At 33.9% G+C, this 22,064-nt stretch overlaps 1 protein-coding gene across 2 annotated transcripts in view; it reads left to right on the top strand.

Moving 5' to 3' along the window:
• The window catches only part of FSTL5 (follistatin like 5), a 766,488-nt gene extending 744,886 nt beyond the window's left edge, over positions 1–21,602 (top strand). For both annotated transcript variants that reach the window (XM_082728205.1, XM_082728204.1), the window contains exon 16: positions 19,051–21,602. In XM_082728205.1, coding sequence (XP_082584331.1) covers positions 19,051–19,753 — 703 coding nt within the window. In that variant the 3' untranslated portion in view covers positions 19,754–21,602. The remainder of the gene's footprint in view (positions 1–19,050) is intronic.
• The last annotated feature ends 462 nt before the right edge of the window (positions 21,603–22,064 follow it).

Below are 22,064 nucleotides of genomic sequence, written 5' to 3'. Positions count from 1 at the left end.
ACACTGGTGTTAATGTTTCCTCAAATATTTAGTAGAATTTACCAATGAAGCCTTTTGGCCCTGGACTTTTCTTTCTTGGAAGGCTTTTAATTACTGATTCAGTCTCTTCACTAGTTATATGTCTGTTTTGATTTTCTGTTTTTCCTTATGTGAGTTTTGGAAGCTGGTGTTTTTTAGGAATTTATCCATATTATCTAATTTATCTATGTTATCTAATTTGTTGACCTATAATTGTTCATAGTATCCTTTTAAATTATTTTTAGTTCTGTAAGGTCAGTAGTACCATCCCACTTTCATTATTTAGAATCTGATTATTTTCTTTTTTTCAGTTTACTAAAATATCTGTCACTTTTTATACTTATACTTTTCAAAGAATCAACATTTTTTGTTAAATATTATTTTGTTGAACAATAAAAATTATTTTCATATTCTCTATATCTTCACCTCTCATTGTTATTTACTTCTGTTGATTTTAGATTTGGTTTGTTCTTTCCTTTTTAGTTCTTAAAGTGCAAAGTTTGGTGATCATTTTGAAATCTTTCTTCTGAAATTAAAAAAAAAATTGGTAAGATACCAATAAAAAAGTGCAAGAAAATAACCACTTTTGATACATTTCAGTATCAGTAAACTAGATCATATCTTCTACAATAATTAGTAGGTCTTTAAATTTTTAAAAACTTCCTCAAATTTATTGACTTCTCAATATTTCTTCTTGCTTTTCATACAAAAATAAATTGTGTAAGTTCTGTGAAAACAGCAAGAAAAATTTTCTTCTTATAAAGCTCAAAAACTAGGAAGTTCTATAGAAAGAATTAATAATACTTTTTATGATGTTGAGGTGTTTAGAGGATTCAATATTTTGATTGTCATTTATATTTGTTAATTATTAATACTCCTGGGAAGTACAAATCATGATTTTGATTTTGTACCTAAGATAGCATATTGAATGGTGTAAGTGGGATTTGATTTTACGTCATCAGAGGTAGCTAAAGGAGGTATTGACCATTACGAAGCAAATATCAGATTAGGCTCAGTCCAAGAATCTAACATAGAAGGGGGAGTACGCAGTGTACCCAAAACCAAAACAAGGAGAAAAAGGAGGCTAAGAATAGAGCCAAAGAGAACTCCAAATTCTTTCTTCACAGAAACAAATCTTGCTAAATCTATCACTCTAAAAAAAGGAGTTAAATAATCCATAGATGCTAGGAACACATTCAGAAAAAAACAAACACAATGTGACATTGTTCCCAAACGTATTGCTCAGTTCCTAATATTTTAAGTGGTATAAAGTAAAGCTCAGCGATGTGGATTCTTCAAGGGAAAAGTCAGTGTAAGGGCCAAATAATTATATTATTAGTAATACAAATTGTTCGTGATAATTCAGGCTGTTGTTTAAAACAATAACTTTCATGTGAAATGCTTCTAAAATACATTATTTTGCCCAAAATGTCCCAATTTTTTTGTTTTTGTTTTTTTGAAATATTGTGTTATTTTTGCATTGAGTGTGTGTGTGTGCGTGTTTCACTTTCCCTTCTATCAGGCTGTCTTCAGGAATGTTAGCTTTACCCAGCTCCTTTCAGTAACAGCTCCTTTGTGCTTTTTACCTACTCTTAATTGACTGATGTTTATACAGAGATATGAAAAAGTCACTTTTGAAAATCTGATGACTGAAAAGTAAGAGAAAATCAAAGTTATAATAAATTGAAATAAAATCTAGTAAAATTAGAAAAATACATGCCATACATGTCATTATTGAACTATAAATTAATTGGCATTAGTTAAGTTTTCTAAAAAGTCAACAACCATCCAATTTCCATCCAAGTGAAATATTACCATTTGTTCATTATTATAAACATTCTAGTTATATGTACATTGCCTCCTGCATAGGAATTTCATGACTTAAAACACTGATATTCTTAAAACTAATTTATTCTTGTAGTATTCTGGGAGGTAACTGGCATAATCACCATTGTACAAACAGAAATAAAACCAATGATATTATAGTTTTGGTGCAGACTTATAGGCACACTTTGGTTTTTCTATTCTTACCTTCTTCCTCATAAAACTTCACTACATGTTTTTCTATAACAACATCGTGCCAATTAAAAGAAGTCATCAGGGAAAGACTACTAAAGTTAGTAAGATTAAATTTTCAAGCAAAATTGATGAAGGAGTTATACAAATTCAACTACTTCAGACTTGTTTTTCTTTACTTTTCTAGTATGTATGCTTGGTTCAATCTCTGAAATAAATATGTCCTTTCAGAGATTTGCAATAAAATCACATTTGATTTTAAATTCAGATATTTGGTCACCAAATTGCATATAATAGACTTAAAACTGGAAAACCTTCCAGTATTACTGAAATGAGAGTTAAGATAATTATCAAAGGTACTATTTTGAATTTAGAAGTTGTAAAAAATATATAGTTATCCCATGTTGAATATAAAAGTAGATTTTCAAAGACAGAGTAGTTTAGAGAAATATAAAAAATAACTTCTAATTAACATTGTGGAATGATGTCTTCAGAGAACACTTTCCTGTTTCCAATTTTTCCATTCAGTTATATTTTGCTGTATCTTCTGTTAAGATCACAACTGCAAGCATTTTTTCCAGACAAACTTTTAGTTTCATTCTAGCATGCAAATTCTTTGTTAAAATTATACATCATAACATCTCCCATTGATCTTCTAATACTCAGCTACTGTGTCATTATTATACTATGAATTTATTGTTCCATTATCTCCTTGTGTGACTCAGTACAGGTATTCTTTGCATTTGCACAATTTTTCATTAAATTTAACGTCAAAGCATACTCTGGTATTTTCAGAATTTGTTTCAGTATGTCTGTATTTCTTTGCAGATTAAGTCTTTACATAGATGAATTTTTAGTGAAGCATGAAGCACAGTCTGTTTATTTATTTATTATTTTAATCCCAGTGTACTTGACATACAGTGTTATATTAGTTTTAAGTGTACACTATAGTGATCCAACAGTTCCATATATTACCCAGCACTCATCAAGATTAGTGTATTCTTTTTTTTTTTAAAGATTTTATTTATTTATTTGACAGAGAAAGATCACAAGTAGGCAGAGAGGCAGACAGAGAGAGAGAAGGGGGGAAGCAGGCTCCCTGACGAGCAGAGAGCCCAATGCGGGACTCAATCCCAGGACCCTGAGATCATGACCTGAGCCGAAGGCAGAGGCTTAACCCACTGAGCCACCCAGGCACCCTCTTTTTTTTTTTTTTTTTTAAAGATTTTATTTATTTGACAGAGAGAAATCACAAGTGGGACAAGTAGGCAGAGAGACAGGCAGAGAGAGAGGAAAGGAAGCAGGCCCCCTGCTGAGCAGAGAGCCGGATGTGGAACTCAATCCCAGGACCCTGAGATCATGACCTGAGCTGAAGGCAGTGGCTTAACCCACTGAGTCACCCAGGTGCCCCATGATTAGTGTACTCTTAATCTCCATCACCTATATCACCCATCCCCCACACCCCTCCCCTCTGATAACCTCCGTTTGTTCTCTGCAGTTAAGAATCCATTTTTTGGTTTATCTCTCTCTCTCTCTTTTTTAATTTGTTCATTTGTTTTGTTTCTTAAATTCCACATACAAATGAAATCATATTGTATTTGTCTTTCTCTGAATTTGCTTAACATTACACTCTCTAGATCTGTTCATGTTCTTGTAAATGGCAAGACTTCATTATTTTTTTTATGTCTGAATCATATTCCATTGTACCTATATACCACATCTTCTTTATCCATTCATCTATTAATGGACACTTGGGGTGCTTCCATAGTTTGGTTATCATAAATAATGCTTCAATAAACATAATAATTCACATAGCTATTCAAATTCATGTTTTTTGTTTTTTTAATATTCTTTGGGTAAATACCCAGTAGTGCAATTATTAAACTGTAGAGTAGTTGTTTTTAACTTTGTGAGGAACCTCCATAATGTCTTCCAAAGTGGCTGCCTCAGTTTGTATTCTTACCAACACTGTAAGAGGAATCCTTTTTTTTCTACATCCTTATCAATACATCTCCACATCCTTATCTATACAACTATTCATTGAGATTTTAACCATTCTGAGAGGTGTGAGGTGATATTTCACTGTAGTTTTGATTCACATTTCCCTGATAATGACAATTGATGTTGAACATCTTTTCATGTGTCTGTTGGCTTTCTGGATGTCTTCCTTGGAGAGATGTTTGTTCATGTCTTCTGCCCATTTTTAATTGGATTATTTGTTTTTTTTTTTTGCTGTTGAGTTGTGTAAGTTCTTTATATGTTTCTGATCTTAACCTTTTACCAGATATGTCACTTAGATATATCTTGTCCCGTTCAACAGGTTGTCGTTTAGTTTTGTTGGTTACTTCCTTTGTTGTACAGATCTTTTTATTTTGATGTAGTCCCCAAAATTTAGTTTTGCTTGTGTTTCTCTTGTCTCAAGAGATGTATCTAGAAAGAAGTTGCTATGGCCAATGTCAGATATATTACTGTTTGTGCTCTCTTCTAGGATTTCTATAGTTTCAGGTCTCACATTTAGGTCTTTAGTGCATTTTGTGTTTATTTCTGTGTATGGTATAAGAAAGTGGTCCAGTTTCATTCTTTTGCATGTAGCTTCCCAAAACCATTTGTTGAAGAGACTGTCTTTTTCCCCATTGAATATTCTTGCCTCTTTTGTTGAAAATTAGTTAACTATATATAATGGTGAGTTTGAGGTCTGTACTTTGTTTAGACACCTAGTAAATGTATATTCAAGAATGAAATAAGGAGCAATTATCATGAGGATGTCCTGAGCTTTTTATCTAGACTTCATAAATAGTGTTTTATTTCTATTAATATGTAGAAATAAAAAATATACTTGTCATTACAAAAAATCACTATGTTCATTTACCAAAGATTGCAAACTTAAGTTTCAGTCTCCAAACTTGACCAAAGTCAAACTTTGGGTGTGTTATCTTCAGTGCATGCATGGCCTTTGTTTATTTTATTTTTAATGGTTTAATCATATCATTCACATAATATTGTGCTCTTTTCATATAACTTGACTGAATAGACATTAATTCTAAATTAGTTTTTTGTACTGCCAACATGCATATTCAATTATATCATGTCTGCATCACCATTTAATATTCACTTATGTATGGGCTCTTGGGTTGTTTATACATCTTTACTACTATACATAATAATATTATGAATATATTTATACATATAATTTTATTCACATTTATTATTATACTCTCAAGATAGTTAATTGGAAAATGAATTACTGCTAAAACGGTAGAAATATGTGAAAGAACCTTGATTCTAATTATTAATTATTTTCTATATGCAAGTTACAGTGTTACTAACAAATTTAGTGCCAATTTCATGGAATACTTTAACATTATGTGTTCCTAATTTACTAAATGAACATGATGTATCACTGTTCTAATTTTTTTTAGTAGAAAAATAATGGGACTGCATGTTTTCTGTATTATTTTGATACATACATGCTGTATTAAAACCATAAAGATGTTAATATAGTAATATGTACAAATCTCCTTATAGCAAATCTCCTATAAGTACTCAGCACTTTTCTTTTTAGAAGACTAGACATATTGTTGTGTAACCTCCCAGTCCATTTCTTCTAGCAATTACATATAAACACATTAAATATATAGTATTCTTTTAAATCTGGTATGTACTTCTTTAAACATTAACTATTTTGGAGATACCAGTAGGTCATTACTAATAACCTATCATTTTTATAGCTGTAGTATGAGATTTCATTTGGCAGATGCTTCATAGTATATTTAAGTATTCCTTTATTGTTTGACATTTAAATTATTTCTAAATTTCCTATTGTAACCAGTGATGGAGTGAATATCCTTGTGCATGCTACTTTGTGGTCATTTATGAGCATTTATTAAGAGGAGATACTGAGAGGCATCATTGCTTCATTAAAGCAGAGTCATATTTTAATTTTAAGAGGTAATATCAAATTATTCTCTAAAAAGCCCAAGGTAACTATGCTTCCACCAGTAGTATGTGAGAGAACATATTTGATCACATCCTTATCAGTGCTGGGTTTAAACACACTTTGTCACTGTAGATAATGTAGACTGCTAAAAATAAATATCACATTCTTTTTTGTTTTAACTTAATTCACCTAATTCTTTATGAAGTTTTGAAAGTTTAATGTTAAAGGGCCATTAATTCTCCCCTCATGTGAGGAATAGCTATTTGGTGACTATTTTTTCTTTTTAATATTTTGCTTTTTCTTATTTTAGTAATTTCTTAATCAGTCAGAATATTGACTTTTTCTGTTATATTTACTCATTTTATAGTTTGCATTAACCATTGTTTGTTTATTTAAAAAATGTAGTCACTTTTATCAACCTTCACTTCTAGACTTCTAGAATATGGGATCTTGCTTAAAAAGGTATCATCTTCTTCAATATTTAAATATCTGATGCTTTTAATGCTGTTATAATACTGATGTTTCATACTGATCTGTTGTTATTATTAGTTTATCATAATTTCAACCCTTTCATCTCTCTAGATACTACTTTGTGTAAAAAATGAGTTATATATATATTTTTCTGACACAGCTGATTATCTCAAAGTATTATATAGCTTATGTTTTCTCTACAGATTTCAATAACAATTTTTATTATATTTTTAACTTTCACATATCATATGAGTCTGCTTCTGAAATTTTTATTCTATTCCACCAATATTTTTATGTATTGCTGAAACACCACTGGATCAAGGCTAGTATCAAAATGTGTATTTTGTTTTATTTTACTTTTTGAGATGTGTATTTTAAAAATAAGAAGAATGTACTAGCTACTGCAATGAAAAATATGAAGACAAGTAGGTTAGAAATCGCAAAAGGGAGGTAAATTATTCATCTCTAAAAATGCTATAATTGAATATAAGTAACACTAGAATACCAGCTAAAAACCTATTAGGAAAATAGAATAATCCAAATGTTAAGGGGCACAAAAACAATATTCAGATATTAATAACTTTATAAATAAAAACACACAGAAGATATAATGGAAAAAAGAATCCATTAATATTAACAAGCAAAAGGTAAAATATCTATGAATATATCTAAGAACATATCAATTTTTATTGGTAAAGCAATTTGATTATAAGAATCAAATAAGTAAAAATATATATCATATTATTTTTAAAATATTATAACCTGGTTAGTATGTAAATGTAATAAACCCCCTCAAATATATCAGCATTTCAAAATTAGATAAGCTGATTCTAAAATGTGAGATTAAAGTACTAATCATGTTCTAACTTGATAAACTGATTGAAAAGTTTATGGAACATCACACAAACTCAACAATAGCCAATAAATTTTGAGGAAAAAAATTGTTAGGTTCATTCTCCTGGATATTTATACATATTATATAGGTTCAATGAATAAGATAGTGCAACATGTATCTGTGATGAAAGAAATAGAACAACGGACATAGACTAAATGCCAAGTGACATTCCAAGTTAGTAGAAAGTGATGCACTATCCAATAAAATAGGAGATAAAAGATATCTATCTTAAGAATAATTTTAAAAAAGGGGGGGGGTGACCTGGGTGTCTTAGTTGGTCAAGCGTCTACCATGAGCTCAGGTCATGATCCCAGGGTCCTGGGATGGAGCCTCATATCTGGCTCTTGGCTCAGCGGGAACCTGCTTCTCCCTCACCTTCTATCCCTCCCCCTATTGTGCTCTCTTGCCTGCTCTCTCTCTCTCTCAAATAAATAAATAAAATATTTTTTAAAAATAGTTAAAGAAAAAACAGTTGAACCATTACCTTATATGATAGATTGTTATACTAATGAGTGTCAATGTCTGTGGGTAGTTCCCTTGCACTCTGACCACGGGCATGTGATTTCTTTATGTCCATGCAACATAAGCAAACATGAGTCAAGCAGAGACTTGACAAAAGCTTTCCCTATTAGAACTTGGCAGTCACCTATAAAAGAAATCTTGTGAGCATTCCTGAGGAGAGAAAACCACATGGAGAGAGGAAGGCTCACCCATCCCAGGCTTCCTTGTTGACTTCAGCCACCAACCAAGCCCCAGTTTAATGAGGCCACATGAGTACATATATTAAGGAAGCTGATTAAGTAAAATATGGCAGATCATACAATTGATTTCTGATGAATGACTATAAGTAGTACAGTAAAAATGCACAGAGCAACATGAATATATCTTTTAAAAATGTAGTGTGAAAGAAAAAAAAGACACAATATGAGATACATATCATATATACTGTCATTTATATAAAGGAAAAATGCAAACAAGCAAACAGAAATCCTCCCCCTTCACTTACTCTTGCATACCTGAGAACACACACAAATTAATAAAAGTAAAAAAAAAATTACTAAATCCAGATGTTTTTAAAGATATATTACAAACCCTTACTCTGTTAAGTAACAATTACTCAAGCAGCTTTGCTCTTACCTGAAAAAAAAAAAAATGCAGAAGCAATGGGAAAATAATAAAACAATCACTGGTATTAATCATGTGCATAACTTTTACCACATGATTTCTAACTTAGTTTTGATAATTTAACAAGATACCACAGACTGGGTGATTTAAACAACAGAAGTTTCTTTCTCACAGGTTTAGGGGCTGGGATGTCAGGAATCAGAGTGCCAACATGTTTGGATTCTGGTGAGAGTCCTCTTCCTGGATTAAGGCAGCCTGATTGCTGCCTTAAGCTGTGTCTCTCATGGCAGAGAGAGAGAAAGAGAGAGAGAGAGATCATATCTTCATGTCTCTTCTATCAAGGGCACCAGTTCCATTGAGAAGGGCTCTACCCTCATGACTTAATTCCCTCCCCAAATTTCCACCTCCAAATAACATCACTTTGGGAATTAGACCTTCAACATAAGAATTTGAGGTGTGGGGGAGACGTAATTCATAGATTCCCACCCCACCCCATAGATTCTCACTCCTAATCACTCAAAATTCATATCTTTCTCACATGAAAAAAAAAATACATTTATTTTATTTTTTTTTTATTTAAAAAAAATTTTTTTAAGATTTTATTTATTTATCAGAGAGAGATGGGGGGAGAGATAAAGCATAGGCAGACAGAGTGGCAGGCAGAGGCAGAGGGAGAAGCAGGCTCCCTGCCGAGCAAGGAGCCCGATGTGGGACTGGATCCCAGGATGCTGGGATCATGACCTGAGCGGAAGGCAGCTGCTTAACCAACTGAGCCACCCAGGCGTCCCAATACATTTATTTTATCCTAGAGTCCCAAAGGTCTTTTTTTTTTTTTAAGATTTTTTTTTTTTCTTATTTATTTGACAGAGATCACAAGTAGGCAGGGAAGCAGACAGAGAGAGAGGACGAAGCAGGCTCCCCGCTGAGCAGAGAGCCCGATGTGGGGCTCAATCCCAAGACACCGGGATCTTGACCTGAGCCAGGCGCCCCCAGGAGGTCTTAACTAGTTCCAGCATCAATTCTAAAGTTGAACATCCAAAATCTTATCTAAATGTCATCTAAAGTGGATATGGGAAAGACTCAGGTCTGATTCACACTGAGGCAAAATTCCTTTCTAGCTGTGATCCTATGAAATCAAATAGATTATGTGCTTCCAAAATAAAATGGTGGGGCAGGCAGAAGATAGACATCCTACTCCAAAAGGGAGCAGTAGGAGAGGAAAAAGTAATTATAAGTCCGAAATAAGTCTAAAATCTGGCAAAGCAACCTCGATGAGATTTTAAGGCTTGAGAATACTTCTCTGACTTGATGTTCTGATTTCCAGCCCCACTGCAGTTGTGGTCTTGCCCCGACAGCTCTGCATGGTGATGGTTTTATTTCCAAGGCTCTGGGTGATGTCTTGGCCCTTTTCAAACTGAGACAGCAGCCCTAATAATCACTGAGTCACCTTAGAATCATGTTTCCTTTATCTTGAAGAAGAATGCACATTCGTATAGATATAGAGCTGTGTGGTCTTATCCTATAAAATTCAAGAAGTCCAGCAGACTTCCCTCAGTCCATTCTGTTTCTGTCTCCTCCAATTCAAACTGGCAATCCCCCTGCTGGGTGGCTGATTAGTTCTGTGGTTCACAACATGCTAATATCCTTATCAAACGGCTGGTCTTCTACACTGGTAATGTTCTTTTCTGAGTATGCCTTCCCTCCCTTCTTTTATTGGTATTATAGACAGGCTAAGATCTCTCCAAATCTTTATGTTCTGGTTCCTTTTGCGTAACAATTCCTCCTTCTATTTCTTTCTGCTTCCATTTTACTAAAAGCAATCAGGAAGAACCAAATCACTTCATCGACCCTTTGCTTTTAAATCTCAGCTAAACATCCAATTTCATCATTCTCACGTTCTACTTTCCACAAAACACCAGAAATAACACAGTTTAACTAAATCCTCTGTTGCTTTATAGTAAGGATATGTCTTTCCTCCAGTTTCTAATAACATATCCCCCATTGACATCTAAGACCTCATCAGAATGCCCTTTACCAGCCACATTTCTACAATCTGTTTATGATTATTTATGTATTCTCTAAGAAGATAAAGACTTCCTCTCCAGCTCTCTCCTTTCATTTCTGAGCTCTCACCAAGATCACTTTTAGTGACCCCAACCCAATAATATTGAGTTTTTCTAACATGCACCTCAAAACGCCTCCAGCCCTTATGCCTTATCTGGATCCAAAGCCTCCTCCACACTTTCAGAAACCTGTTGTAACAGCAACTCATTTCTGGTACCAATGATGTTTTAGTCAGTTCAGGCTGCTTTAACAAAATATCACAGACAGGATGGCTTAAACAACAGAAATGTGTTTATTACAGTTCTGGAGGCTAGGAAGTCAGAGATCAGGATGTCAAACTGTTTAGATTCGGGAGAGACCCTTCCTTCTAGTTTGCAGAATGCCATCATCTTACATGTCCTCACATGACAGAGAGAGAGAGAGAGAGAGAGAGAGAGAGAGAGATCATCTCTCTTATGTCTCTTCTTTTAAGGACACTAATCTAATCCATGAAGGCTCACCTCCATAACCTAATTTCTTTCCAAAGGCCCCACCTCCAAATTCCATTACAGTGGGATTTGAACTTCAACATATGAATCTGTTGGGGGCTTGAGGGGGTGGGGATACAAACATTTAGTACATAGCAATTATTAAAAACATTTTACCAGTAACTAAAGGTAAGAGACATTTTCTGAAACTTTATAGGAAGTAAGAAAATGCTATCATTTTAGGGGGGAAAATAAATCAAGAATGCTTTCTTGCAGCTTGGAAAGTTACACAATTTTCCTTTATCCATTGTCACGTGATCCCATTTAGGAACTAAACATATATGCCATAATCATCACTCCATATAACTCTGTATCTTCACTGGAATTGAGTTTTTCAAGACTTTTTGGCCAAGGAAATCTGTGGTTGCTATTTTGCATTTCTATTCCCAGGTACACATTCTGCCCTTCTCCACCTTGCTTTCTATCCCAGAAGGCTGGCTAATAGGGTTTCTGGTTGGTTGGGCCAATGAAAAGCCTGACTGGAGATTGCACGAAGAAGGAACATGAGACCAGAGTGTAGAATACCCCCTACCTTCCTACTCTCTATCCCCTCACTCCCCACCATGTGTGCTGTTTTGTAGGTGACCAGCTGTTTCTTTAGATCACAGGTAACAAAACACAAGACACATCTCTCCACATAACTCCCTCTTACCCAGATAGAGCAATGACAACAGCTTCATTGTGACTCTCCACATATTACTGCACTATCCCTTGTGACCAGTTTCTATTTCACTGTAAACAGTCTCTTTATCATACCCTCCTTGATTTATTCTAATTGAAATTTATTCCTTTCCTTCTGGGATCCAGACTAATATAAACTCTCTCTTCAGTTAAAGCGTAGCTTAACTGAAATGTAAATTAGTAGCTGAAACAGAGATGTAGCTACACCCATCCTTCCTCTCATCTTTGAAGAGGCTCCCTAAACACTTTTTGAAAGTCAGGGCATCCAATTATAAGCACTCCTCTGCTTGACTATAATTACCTTAAGGATAGGAGCCATGTATTTCCTTTCCATTTCCTTCATAAGGTTGTACAAAGTGTACTGAACATAGCAGCTTGTGAATAATACTGAATTGGGTCACGTGGTATCTGGAACCCAACTCATGACAGACCTAGTTCTTTTTTTTTTTTTTTTTTAAATATTTTATTTATTTATTTGACCGTGAGAGATCACAAATAGGCAGAGAGGCGGGCAGTGAGAGAGGAAGGGAAGCAGGCTACCTGCTGAGCAGAAAGCCCGATGTGGGGCTTGATCCCAGGACCCTGAGATCATAACCTGAACCGAAGGCAGCGGCTTAACCCACTGAGCCACCCAGGCGCCCCGCAGACCTAGTTCTTTACTGAATTTTTTTTCACCCATCATTTCTGTTTGCCAGGTATGCAATGGCCACTTTGGTAGGTTTTTGGTTTTTTGTTTGTTTTGTTTTTGATTTTGTTTTTGTTTTCACAGATTTTGCTCTTGCCTTTGTTTTACCTTCCTTTTGTATTTCCACCTCTGCAATCACAAATTATTTCTCATTCTTCTATTTACTATATCTACTTCTACAATGTCATCCCTGTTCCATTGCCAATTCCTGCATAAAACATGCCCGGATTAGAAAAATGGGTACAATCCATGAGGCTCCTATTTTCAGATTTTCATGTGCTTTTCCAAAACCAGGTCACAAGAGCAAGCAATCTTATAAAATGCTATCTGAAAACATAGTTGTCAGTTTCCTTCCTTTCTTTCTTTCTTTCTTTCTTTCTTTCTTTCTTTCTTTCTTTCTTTCTTTCTTTCTTTTCTTTCCCCCTAAGCTCTTAAGTTCTTCAGAAAGAGGTGGAGGGGCGCCTGGGTGGCTCAGTGGGTTAAGCCGCTGCCTTCGGCTCAGGTCATGATCTCAGGGTCCTGGGATCGAGTCCCGCATCGGGCTCTCTGCTTGGCAGGGAGCCTGCTTCCTCCTCTCTCTCTCTCTGCCTGCCTCTCCATCTACTTGTGATTTCTCTCTGTCAAATAAATAAATAAAATCTTTAAAAAAAAAAAAAAAAGAAAAAAGAAAGAGGTGGAAGACTTCGGTTGTTGAAATATGGTCTGTAGTATATACAGTGTGCACGGAATTCTTAATAAATATATTTTTAAAATTTTTTAATGTCCTGGCCACTAGAAGTGATATACCTTTAGGTACTGTATTAATTCTGTTGAGCCATTACACATCCTGGATATACTATAATTAAATTATGCATTTATGTTTCAATTTGGCCTACAGATCCAAACAATATGATACCAGAGAAGGAGGAAAATAGGCAATTTAGTATTCAGAAACACAGTCTACTTTTTAAAGAAAAAATTTCTAAAACTGAAAGTAGGGAAAGTAACGTTAAAATCTTTAACATAGAATTTCTATAATATACTTATTAAAGGCAGGTAGGAGGCATCCTGTGGCTTATTTTAGCTTTTCAACCTATGTTTTGAAAACAGAGATCTTCAAAGTAGTATGATCTCTCAAATACATCTAAGCATTAGGTCTATTCAGAAACTGTCCTTGCTCTGGTTGTAAATCTTCACTAAATGTGTCAATTCTATTTCTCTGTGCCTCCCATCTCCCGAATATGAATGTGACCACTGTTTATGAACAGGTATGTTTTACTGAGCTATTTATGTGAAGTTCAGATAAAAACTAAATCCTCTGGTACTTGTGTGGGAACAGCATTCAATCTTTTCTTACAAGGGTCAGTCTGGGATAATAGAAAACAACTAAATATAAAGGAATTCATAAACTAGTGAATGATGGCTCATGTCAGATTTATGCTTTGCGTCCATGAAAACTCTCTTTCAGCTGTAACATAATGGAAGATGTCATTTCAACAGCACATTGCATGTGTGAGTTTATATTTTAATTATGCGGAGAAGAGGCTATAATTTCAGTTTCTTTTCTCTTAAGTATCTCTTACCTTCCAATTGGAAAAATGTGCTAACTGTAATCCAGTTAGAAAAACAGGGTCTTAATAATCTTGCTCATTATTCTTATGAAACACTAAGTACTAGATCATAAGTTTTAGATGTAGATTTTCACAAGTAAAATCCTATCACAAGTAATTCCTAGGCCTGTTGAAGTATTCTGTCCTGGAATTTCATGTTTTCTACTATTAAGATGTCAGAAAAGTTTTGGACAATGCTTTTGTTTTAGGTGTGGATTGCAGCAGTGTTTTTTTATTACAGGATAGAGTGTCTGAGTAATCCCATGTTCAGACACCTTCAATATACAGGGACATAGCTCAGTGGTAGAGCATTTGATGGCACGTACACCCAGTCTTGCATTTACCACTTCCCATTTGTGTCCACTGATATACATAGAAGTGCTTGTTTTAAAATGTAAGGAGGTTTAGAAGATGGGGTATGAGGAAAGAGGTCATGTACGGATGTTCAGGAACACTTCTCAGCTGGTAGTATGGGGGTTGATCTCAGTGGGTAAATACTGAAAGTCGGCAGTAAAGAGAGTTGTTCAGGTGAGACTCTATTAGGACTCTGGGGAAAGACAACACTATATTAAGACTCAAGAGATTAAAAAAAAATTGTTATTGTGCAAATGTTATGAGATTCTTTCACACCAAACTTTGGAGTATTAACACTGTTGGCACTGATCATGGCAAATTAATACAGGTTATTAATTGCCATTATGGGATTCTTTCAGTAGCATCTCCGAAAGCAGAATCAGGGTAGAATAACATGGTAGATGCTATGGAGTGACAATAACTGGGAAATTGCTCTGGAAGTTTCTCTGTGACCAGACCCATTCAGGAACTGAGCAAAAGATATGGGGAAATCAGTCATTAATCAGATTCAAGGAGTGCACATGGTCTTGTGGGATGTGGTCTTTGAGGAGCTCTTTAATAGACTCCATAGTATTTCAGCCATGCTTCTCTCTAAATACCTGTTCTTTTCCCCTCTCTGCCAAATAACTTCTTTTACAAATCTCTTGAATTGCCATGATATACTCTGATTGCAATTCTCCATGTCGTTAGATATCCATGTCTGTCTCAAAATTTCCTCTTACTCTAAGTGAAAATTCTTGAGCAAGACAGGTATCTATTTCAAATCCCATTATCTGTGCCGAGGTCAAAATCACCCAGCACACCATGCTCACTGCTTCATGCCCTCAGTGAGAACTGATGCAGCACCTCTAAAGAAGATGGAGTGAGCTAGACTGCCTTCCTTCTTAAAAATGTGAGAAATTTGTTTTTGGGTAAAGGGTGTACTAGCCATAGAACCTGTTGTCAGTAGTGAGAGCAAGAATAAAAATGTGGATTTCTATTACAAGTGTGATATCTGCTGAATTTGCAAGGAGAAAGATCCTGCCACATTGGAGTAGCACAATGTACTTATTTAAAGAAAAAAATAAAAAAAAAAACTGGGAATACTGGCTATACAGAAAAACTGATAATTTGTTTCTGTTCTTCTCACTTGTGAATTGTAATAATCTGTAGTCCCATAGGAAATATCATATTGGGTTCATAAGGGGAAAATTATGTTACTTAATGTATAAAGCATAGGCAAGTTGTGTTTATTGATAATGTACGGTTTGCCTGGTAACACACATTTAACTTCTATACTTCAAGCAAGGTAATACTTTTGTCCTTTTTTTTCTAACGAAGGAATTTAAACTCAGGGAGTTCAAGGACTTTACATAAGGTCAGCTACCTATTATATCGAAAAACTGGAACACGAAACTAAATCACCCTGGGTTGAAAATTTTTATTGCTTCCAAAATAAGAAGTTCCCTTATATGAATCACTTCAGAACCTTGCCTTAAAGTACAAAAGCAGTAATTAAATTGAACTTCTTAAAATCTTTATAATAAATTAGATTGATTACACTTCAGAAAAATAAAATAATTTGTAAATGAAAAATATTGCCCTGATCCTCCTCACCAAGTTCAGCAAAAAATCCACACAATGCCGTTACCGAGGGGGTCACACTTTCCTAGCTTTATTCATTTCCTAGTAAAAGCAGTGATTCCAAGAGTAAGTTTTAACTCTCATTTCTTACAGTCTGCAACTTCCTATACATATTCTGACAAATATTAGACAAACTATATTAGGCTTAGTCTGGGGCAGGATTTTATTATACTAAGCAGGCATGGAAGTTGAGAACCTCGTAAATATTAATCATAGACTAATGAACAGTGGGAGATTTTTGAATATCAATCTGTACTAGGGGGAAATTTTGAATTAGAGACATCACTTCCTACCCAATAAATCAGTAGTGAAAAATTGAAGGCATTCTCGTGCATCTGCTTATGTAGCTAGATTTCTAGTCCTAAAGGAGCATGCCTCATGGGCGCCAAAATAGATGTGATTTTATCGCCCCACATGGAGGTTTTGCATTTTTAACTGGACCTTCTCTTAAAATTTTAATTACCTTCAAAAGAAGCTGGGTTGTATCACAGAAAACTTGAGTGCATTCTTCAGTATTAGAGTTAAAATAGTTCAAGAGTAGTTAAAGCTTGTCACATTCTTCTTCATTAGCATTCACAAACCATTGCCCAAAGGGACTGAAAGACTCAAGGTTAAAGGAGGAGCTGAAATGCCAAAACTTGATTGGCTTGTTGCTTTTATTAAATGTGCATATTACTTCTTTTGTCTCTGGGAACAGGTACAATGCATAACATAAAAGAAAGACAGTATTTTCCATCATTTTTCAAAATCTCATAAATCATACAGATACAATCATATACATACTTCTGTATCCTTAATGATTGTCCATTAATGGAAAAATATCCCTTAACAGTAATCAGAGTTAATTATTTATTAAGACAAGTATGAGAATGGATAGTGATATCTAGGATTTTATGATATTTTTGAGGTTGACAAAAAATCATGGGATGCAGTTTTTGGTTTGAGGGTTTTGTTTTTGTTTTTGTTTTATTCTCTAATATTCAGGTAGTATTTAAAACCTGTGCTAAGCATTAATATTTTAATAGAAACATGTGGAAGCGATTTTTAATAGTACAAATTCTTCTTCATACCATTATAATCAAATGAAAATGTTATCCTAAATAGGTATGATGGGAGTTGTGACACAAACACAGTTATTAAGGACACAGGAAAAGAGAAAGATCGAGGAAATGAGCCAGAAATGGTGAATGTCATTCTGAAATACACCAGAAATATTATTTTCAAAGTGATTACTTTATTCCATCTCCTGTAAATAGAAAAAGCAATAATCACTAAGTTAAATGATAGTATAGTAAGATGCTATAATTAAACATTGATCACTAAGTTTTCTGTTTTTATTACTAAAATTCCCAGAGTCATTGAGAGCAGGGAGAGTTACGTTGGTCTGATATATTCCCAGTGCCTCATATTCAGTAGTTGTTCGATAAAAATTTTTTAAAAAAATTTAAAGGAGTAAGTGTACATGGTAGTTTTTCTTTTGTATGGATGTTGTAATCTCTCTAAAGACAACAAATAGTTTTTTCACAAATGTTTAAATTAGCTAAAATTGTAATATGGAGTTTCCCAACTATATGTAATATAATAACAGAAGTGGTTACATCTTTACATCTATTTCAGTAAAATTTCTACGGATGCACTTGTCGCCTTCCACAATTACAGCACAAAGACTGATTTTTTGAGAACATTCATCTTATCCTTTCTATAATATTGAAGATGCGTTTATTTGAGGGGCTTGCCATATGCTTATATTTGAAATTTTAAGGAGTCGTTACCCTGAGTTCATTATATTTATGTATTATGTGTAGAAGTGGTTATTTTTACATAAATAAAATTTTGTGTGAGGATTAGCATATCAAAAATGAATTGCACAGGTGAAAATAATTACCTTTAGAGTTTCTGTTTTACTGTGCCACAAGTCATCTTATGTTTAAATTTTTTTCATTTATGAGCACATTCATTATAACAATAGACCCCCACCCCGTTTTTTTATGGAGTCTTTAAAAATACTACTATGTGTTTTCATCGATATTATTAAGGGAAACAAAAGTAAGTGTCCTTCAAAATTTTATTGGCCAGTATCCATTTTGGATATAATTTTCTATACTACTTTCCATCTCATTTTATCTTATTTAACTTTTTTTTTCTAAGAACCCACTGGTGTTATAGGTCATAGTTACAAAATATATTTATATTTGTCACAAGGACTTAAAATAATTTGCAGCTAGAATTCAGGACAAATGCTTTGAAAAGCACAGAAATAATTAAAGAGACTATCAAAACAAATAAGAAATATTTATTTTTAAGTAACTTTAACAGAAAAAGCATAAATCTTTAAGGTTCATTGTTGTTCAATATATGATAACAAATATAATGCAGTTATATTACTAAAAATGATAATATAAGTATAGCAAGGTTGAAAAATGTAACCTGTATTTAAAACTTAAAATAAAAGAGTGTTAAAATCATAAAAGTAGTTAATCAAGGCAATCTTAAAATCTAACCAATAGAAGTTTAATAGTTCTATACCAAAAACAATAACAACAAAAACAAAACAAAAAAACCCTCAGAAAATGAGAAAGATGTGGATAATTGTCTAAGTAATAATGAGTGTCAGACTTTTCAGATGGTCTTTGGACAAAATAAGAAGTAAATGAAGCGAGTATAATAGATATATATTCAAGTCTTTTATTGTTGACTTTAAGAGCAGTAAACCAGTCTTATTCAATATCAGAAGGATTAGAGACTCACAAAATAATGTTTACCTTTTTATGTATGGTAAAAGTAAAATCTGTTGTTCCAATTAACTTGATATATTGCTTTTAATTATTTTGTTTTCTACACCATGAGTTACAATTGTTTGGCTATAATGAAAAAATGACCTAGAGAAAGGAGGTGAAAGGAACACAATTTAAAGTTTAATTCTAACACGATGGTGACACAAATTGCTGCATAGCCTGACAATTAATGCCTAGACTAGTGATGACCCTTTCTACCTGCCCACATTGCATATTTATACGGGAACCACTCTGTAGTTTTCTGTCTAACTTTGGTTTTCGTCTTTTCAGGTTTGGATTTATTCTTCATAAAGATGAAGCTGCACTACAAAAAATTGATCTTGAAACCATGTCATACATCAAGACAATTAACTTGATGGACTATAAGTGCATTCCTCAGTCATTGGCGTATACACATTTGGGAGGATACTACTTTATTGGCTGCAAACCTGACAGCACTGGGGCAATACCACCACAGCTTATGGTGGATGGTGTAACAGACTCAGTCATTGGATTTAATAGTGATGTGACAGGCACTCCCTATGTCTCTCCAGATGGGCACTATCTTGTCAGCATTAATGATGTGAAAGGTCTTGTAAGGGTCCAGTACATTACCATCAGAGGAGAAATACAAGAGGCTTTTGATATTCACACAAATCTGCACATATCTGATCTGGCATTTCAGCCATCCTTTACTGAAGCCCACCAATACAACATTTATGGTAGTTCAAGCACACAGACTGATGTGCTCTTTGTTGAGCTCTCCTCTGGGAAGGTTAAGATGATAAAGAGTCTTAAGGAACCACTCAAGGCAGAAGAATGGCCTTGGAACCAGAAGAACAGGCAAATCCAGGACAGTGGCTTATTTGGTCAATACCTGATGACACCTTCCAAGGACTCTCTTTTTATACTAGATGGACGACTCAATAAGTTAAACTGTGAGATTACTGAAGTTGAGAAAGGAAATACAGTCATTTGGGTTGGAGATGCCTAGGAGCCCTGTTAGATAACTATTGAATAAAGAGTTTTCCAGTGCATTGCACTTAATCCATTGTTTAAATTTACAGCTTAACTTTACAAGATGATACCCTAGTCAAGCATAAGTTACTTGGTTGGCCAAATAAAATAGATTTTTTTTTTTTTTTTTTTGCAAAATACACACAATTAGTACTATTGGTTGATTAGAAATACTTAAAACACATTAAGAACTACATCAATCACAGGAATCAAATCTACAATAACATTTTAAGCTAATAAAATAGAAATTTAAATACATAAAAATAACTGCAGGGAATTTCAGATGACTTTAAGCACTATTTCATTTTGGGGGTGGCTTATCTCTTATTCTTTCCGTTGTCTTTTGGTATGCTTAAATTAGAAATATAAAGGTATTGTGGAACCTTAAAATTCTTACTTCAAAATATTCTGTCCCATCCACTGTTTATAATCTTTTGTGCCTTGAAGGGAATGTCACAAGAGGAAAAGATAGGTTAAATGCTGCATTCTGAACACCCCCATAACTATAAATCTTTGGTCATTAAAAGAGAAAAGTTTAACATTTATTGCACTAAATCCTGTCTTTGACACTATTTTAAACCTCAGCAAAATATCATTTGAAGGCATAAGTTGGCCTTAGGTTGTATACAGGTAACAAACTCTATTTGATACTTAACTGTATGGTCTGCAGCATGCTATGGAAAATGGGGAGGAAGGGAGGAAAAATAATTCTGGAAAAATGTTTGCAATGTATTCTCTACTCATTTTGCTTTTAATCATTGGAGTACACTGTATTTTAATGCAAGTTTGTCTCAGATGTCAACTGCTTACAAATGTTTATTATTAGCAGAATATGTTTCTTTCTTTTAGTCTAGTCCAGTGTTGAAACAGCAGGAACTTTCAGTTTTAAAAAAGAAGTATCATTTGTGTCTGCTGAAAGTAAACCACATATAGGGAAATTAACACCAGGGAGAAAATACTAGCTAGAAAATTGATAAGTATTAGTGGTTTAGGAGAATTAGTAGTGGAAATCGAGAGTAAGGGATAACTCCACAGTGGTGAGTAAAGAGATAATTTACTCTTGCATTGGCAATTTAAACATAACACATGAAGGAACTTCATTTCTTAAGAATATTCCTAAATGAGTTCTGCTCAACTCCTGAATAATCCTTAAATGACCCTCTCATTAACTGCGCATATAGATTAAAACCTAACTAATTCTCTTATTTGAGACACTATATAGAAATAAAAATGATTGCTTCTTCTTCTTTTTTTTTCTTTTTTTTGAAGGGCAAATAAAAGGCTAGCAGAACTGAATTAAAACTAGAGAGTTGGTTTATTGAAATAAGCAGATAATTATCTTGGCTAAAAGTAATAGCTTACATGTTTGGAGAATCTTTTTACTTTTTTTTTTTTTTAATTGTTGCTAAAAATGCTAATGGGTTGTTGAAATGACCTCCGTTTACTGAAGGTAATCCAATAAGGTCTTTTTTAAATACAAATTTTACTCAAATTTAAATTGTATAAAACTGCTTAGAAACCTGAAATTTTATAGTGTGTGTAATATCTTATGTATATATAGCATCCTGAGCTGTGTGATACAGTAGATTTCTTCTTAGCTTAAGAAAACATTATGAGAGGTAGATTTAATAAACTACCAGCTTATGTTTCTACTTACCTGCTTTCCTTTTTAGCAATTTTCTCCCTTGTGAACATGAACCATATAAAGTGTCTAATGATTTAATATAAGTCCATCTCATACATTCTTCTTTGGTAGCTTATACCATGTGGATGCTCTGTCTGTAGACATTGCTTGATAAAAAGAGAATAAACCTCTTAAATTTTAACCCTTGAGAGTCCAATGTTTTAATGTGCATATCGATATTTTGTTTTGTTTCCCAGTGCTTCCAACATAGTCTGGTGTTCTGCATTATTTTTAAAGTTGATTTGATGGGGTACAGGGCAAGTAAAGTGAGATCAATCAAGGAAAAGCGTTTGTTTTGTCTTTTTATATAAAATATAAATTGTGTTGCAAATAATGATCTCATCAAAAATGTAGGTATGTGTAAAAACTGAAGAAAAAAACAGGATAGGGGCATCTGGTTGGCTCAGTTGGTTGAGGAACTGACCAGCTCAGGTCATGATCTCAAGACCCTGGGTTTGAGCCCAGCATAGGGCTCCATATCCACGGGGAGTCTTCTCTCTCTCTCCCTCTGCCCCTTTCTCTTCCTCTCCCTTACTTGTACTCTTTCTCTCTCTCTCTCTGTCTTAAATAAATAAAATCTTAAAAAAAAAAAAAAGGAAAAACC

This window comes from Mustela nivalis (genome assembly GCF_964662115.1).
Source record: "Mustela nivalis genome assembly, chromosome: 4".
Lineage (NCBI taxonomy): Eukaryota > Metazoa > Chordata > Mammalia > Carnivora > Mustelidae > Mustela > Mustela nivalis.
The sequence above is the reverse complement of the archived record's forward strand: the minus strand, read 5'-3'. Positions and strand labels throughout refer to the sequence as shown.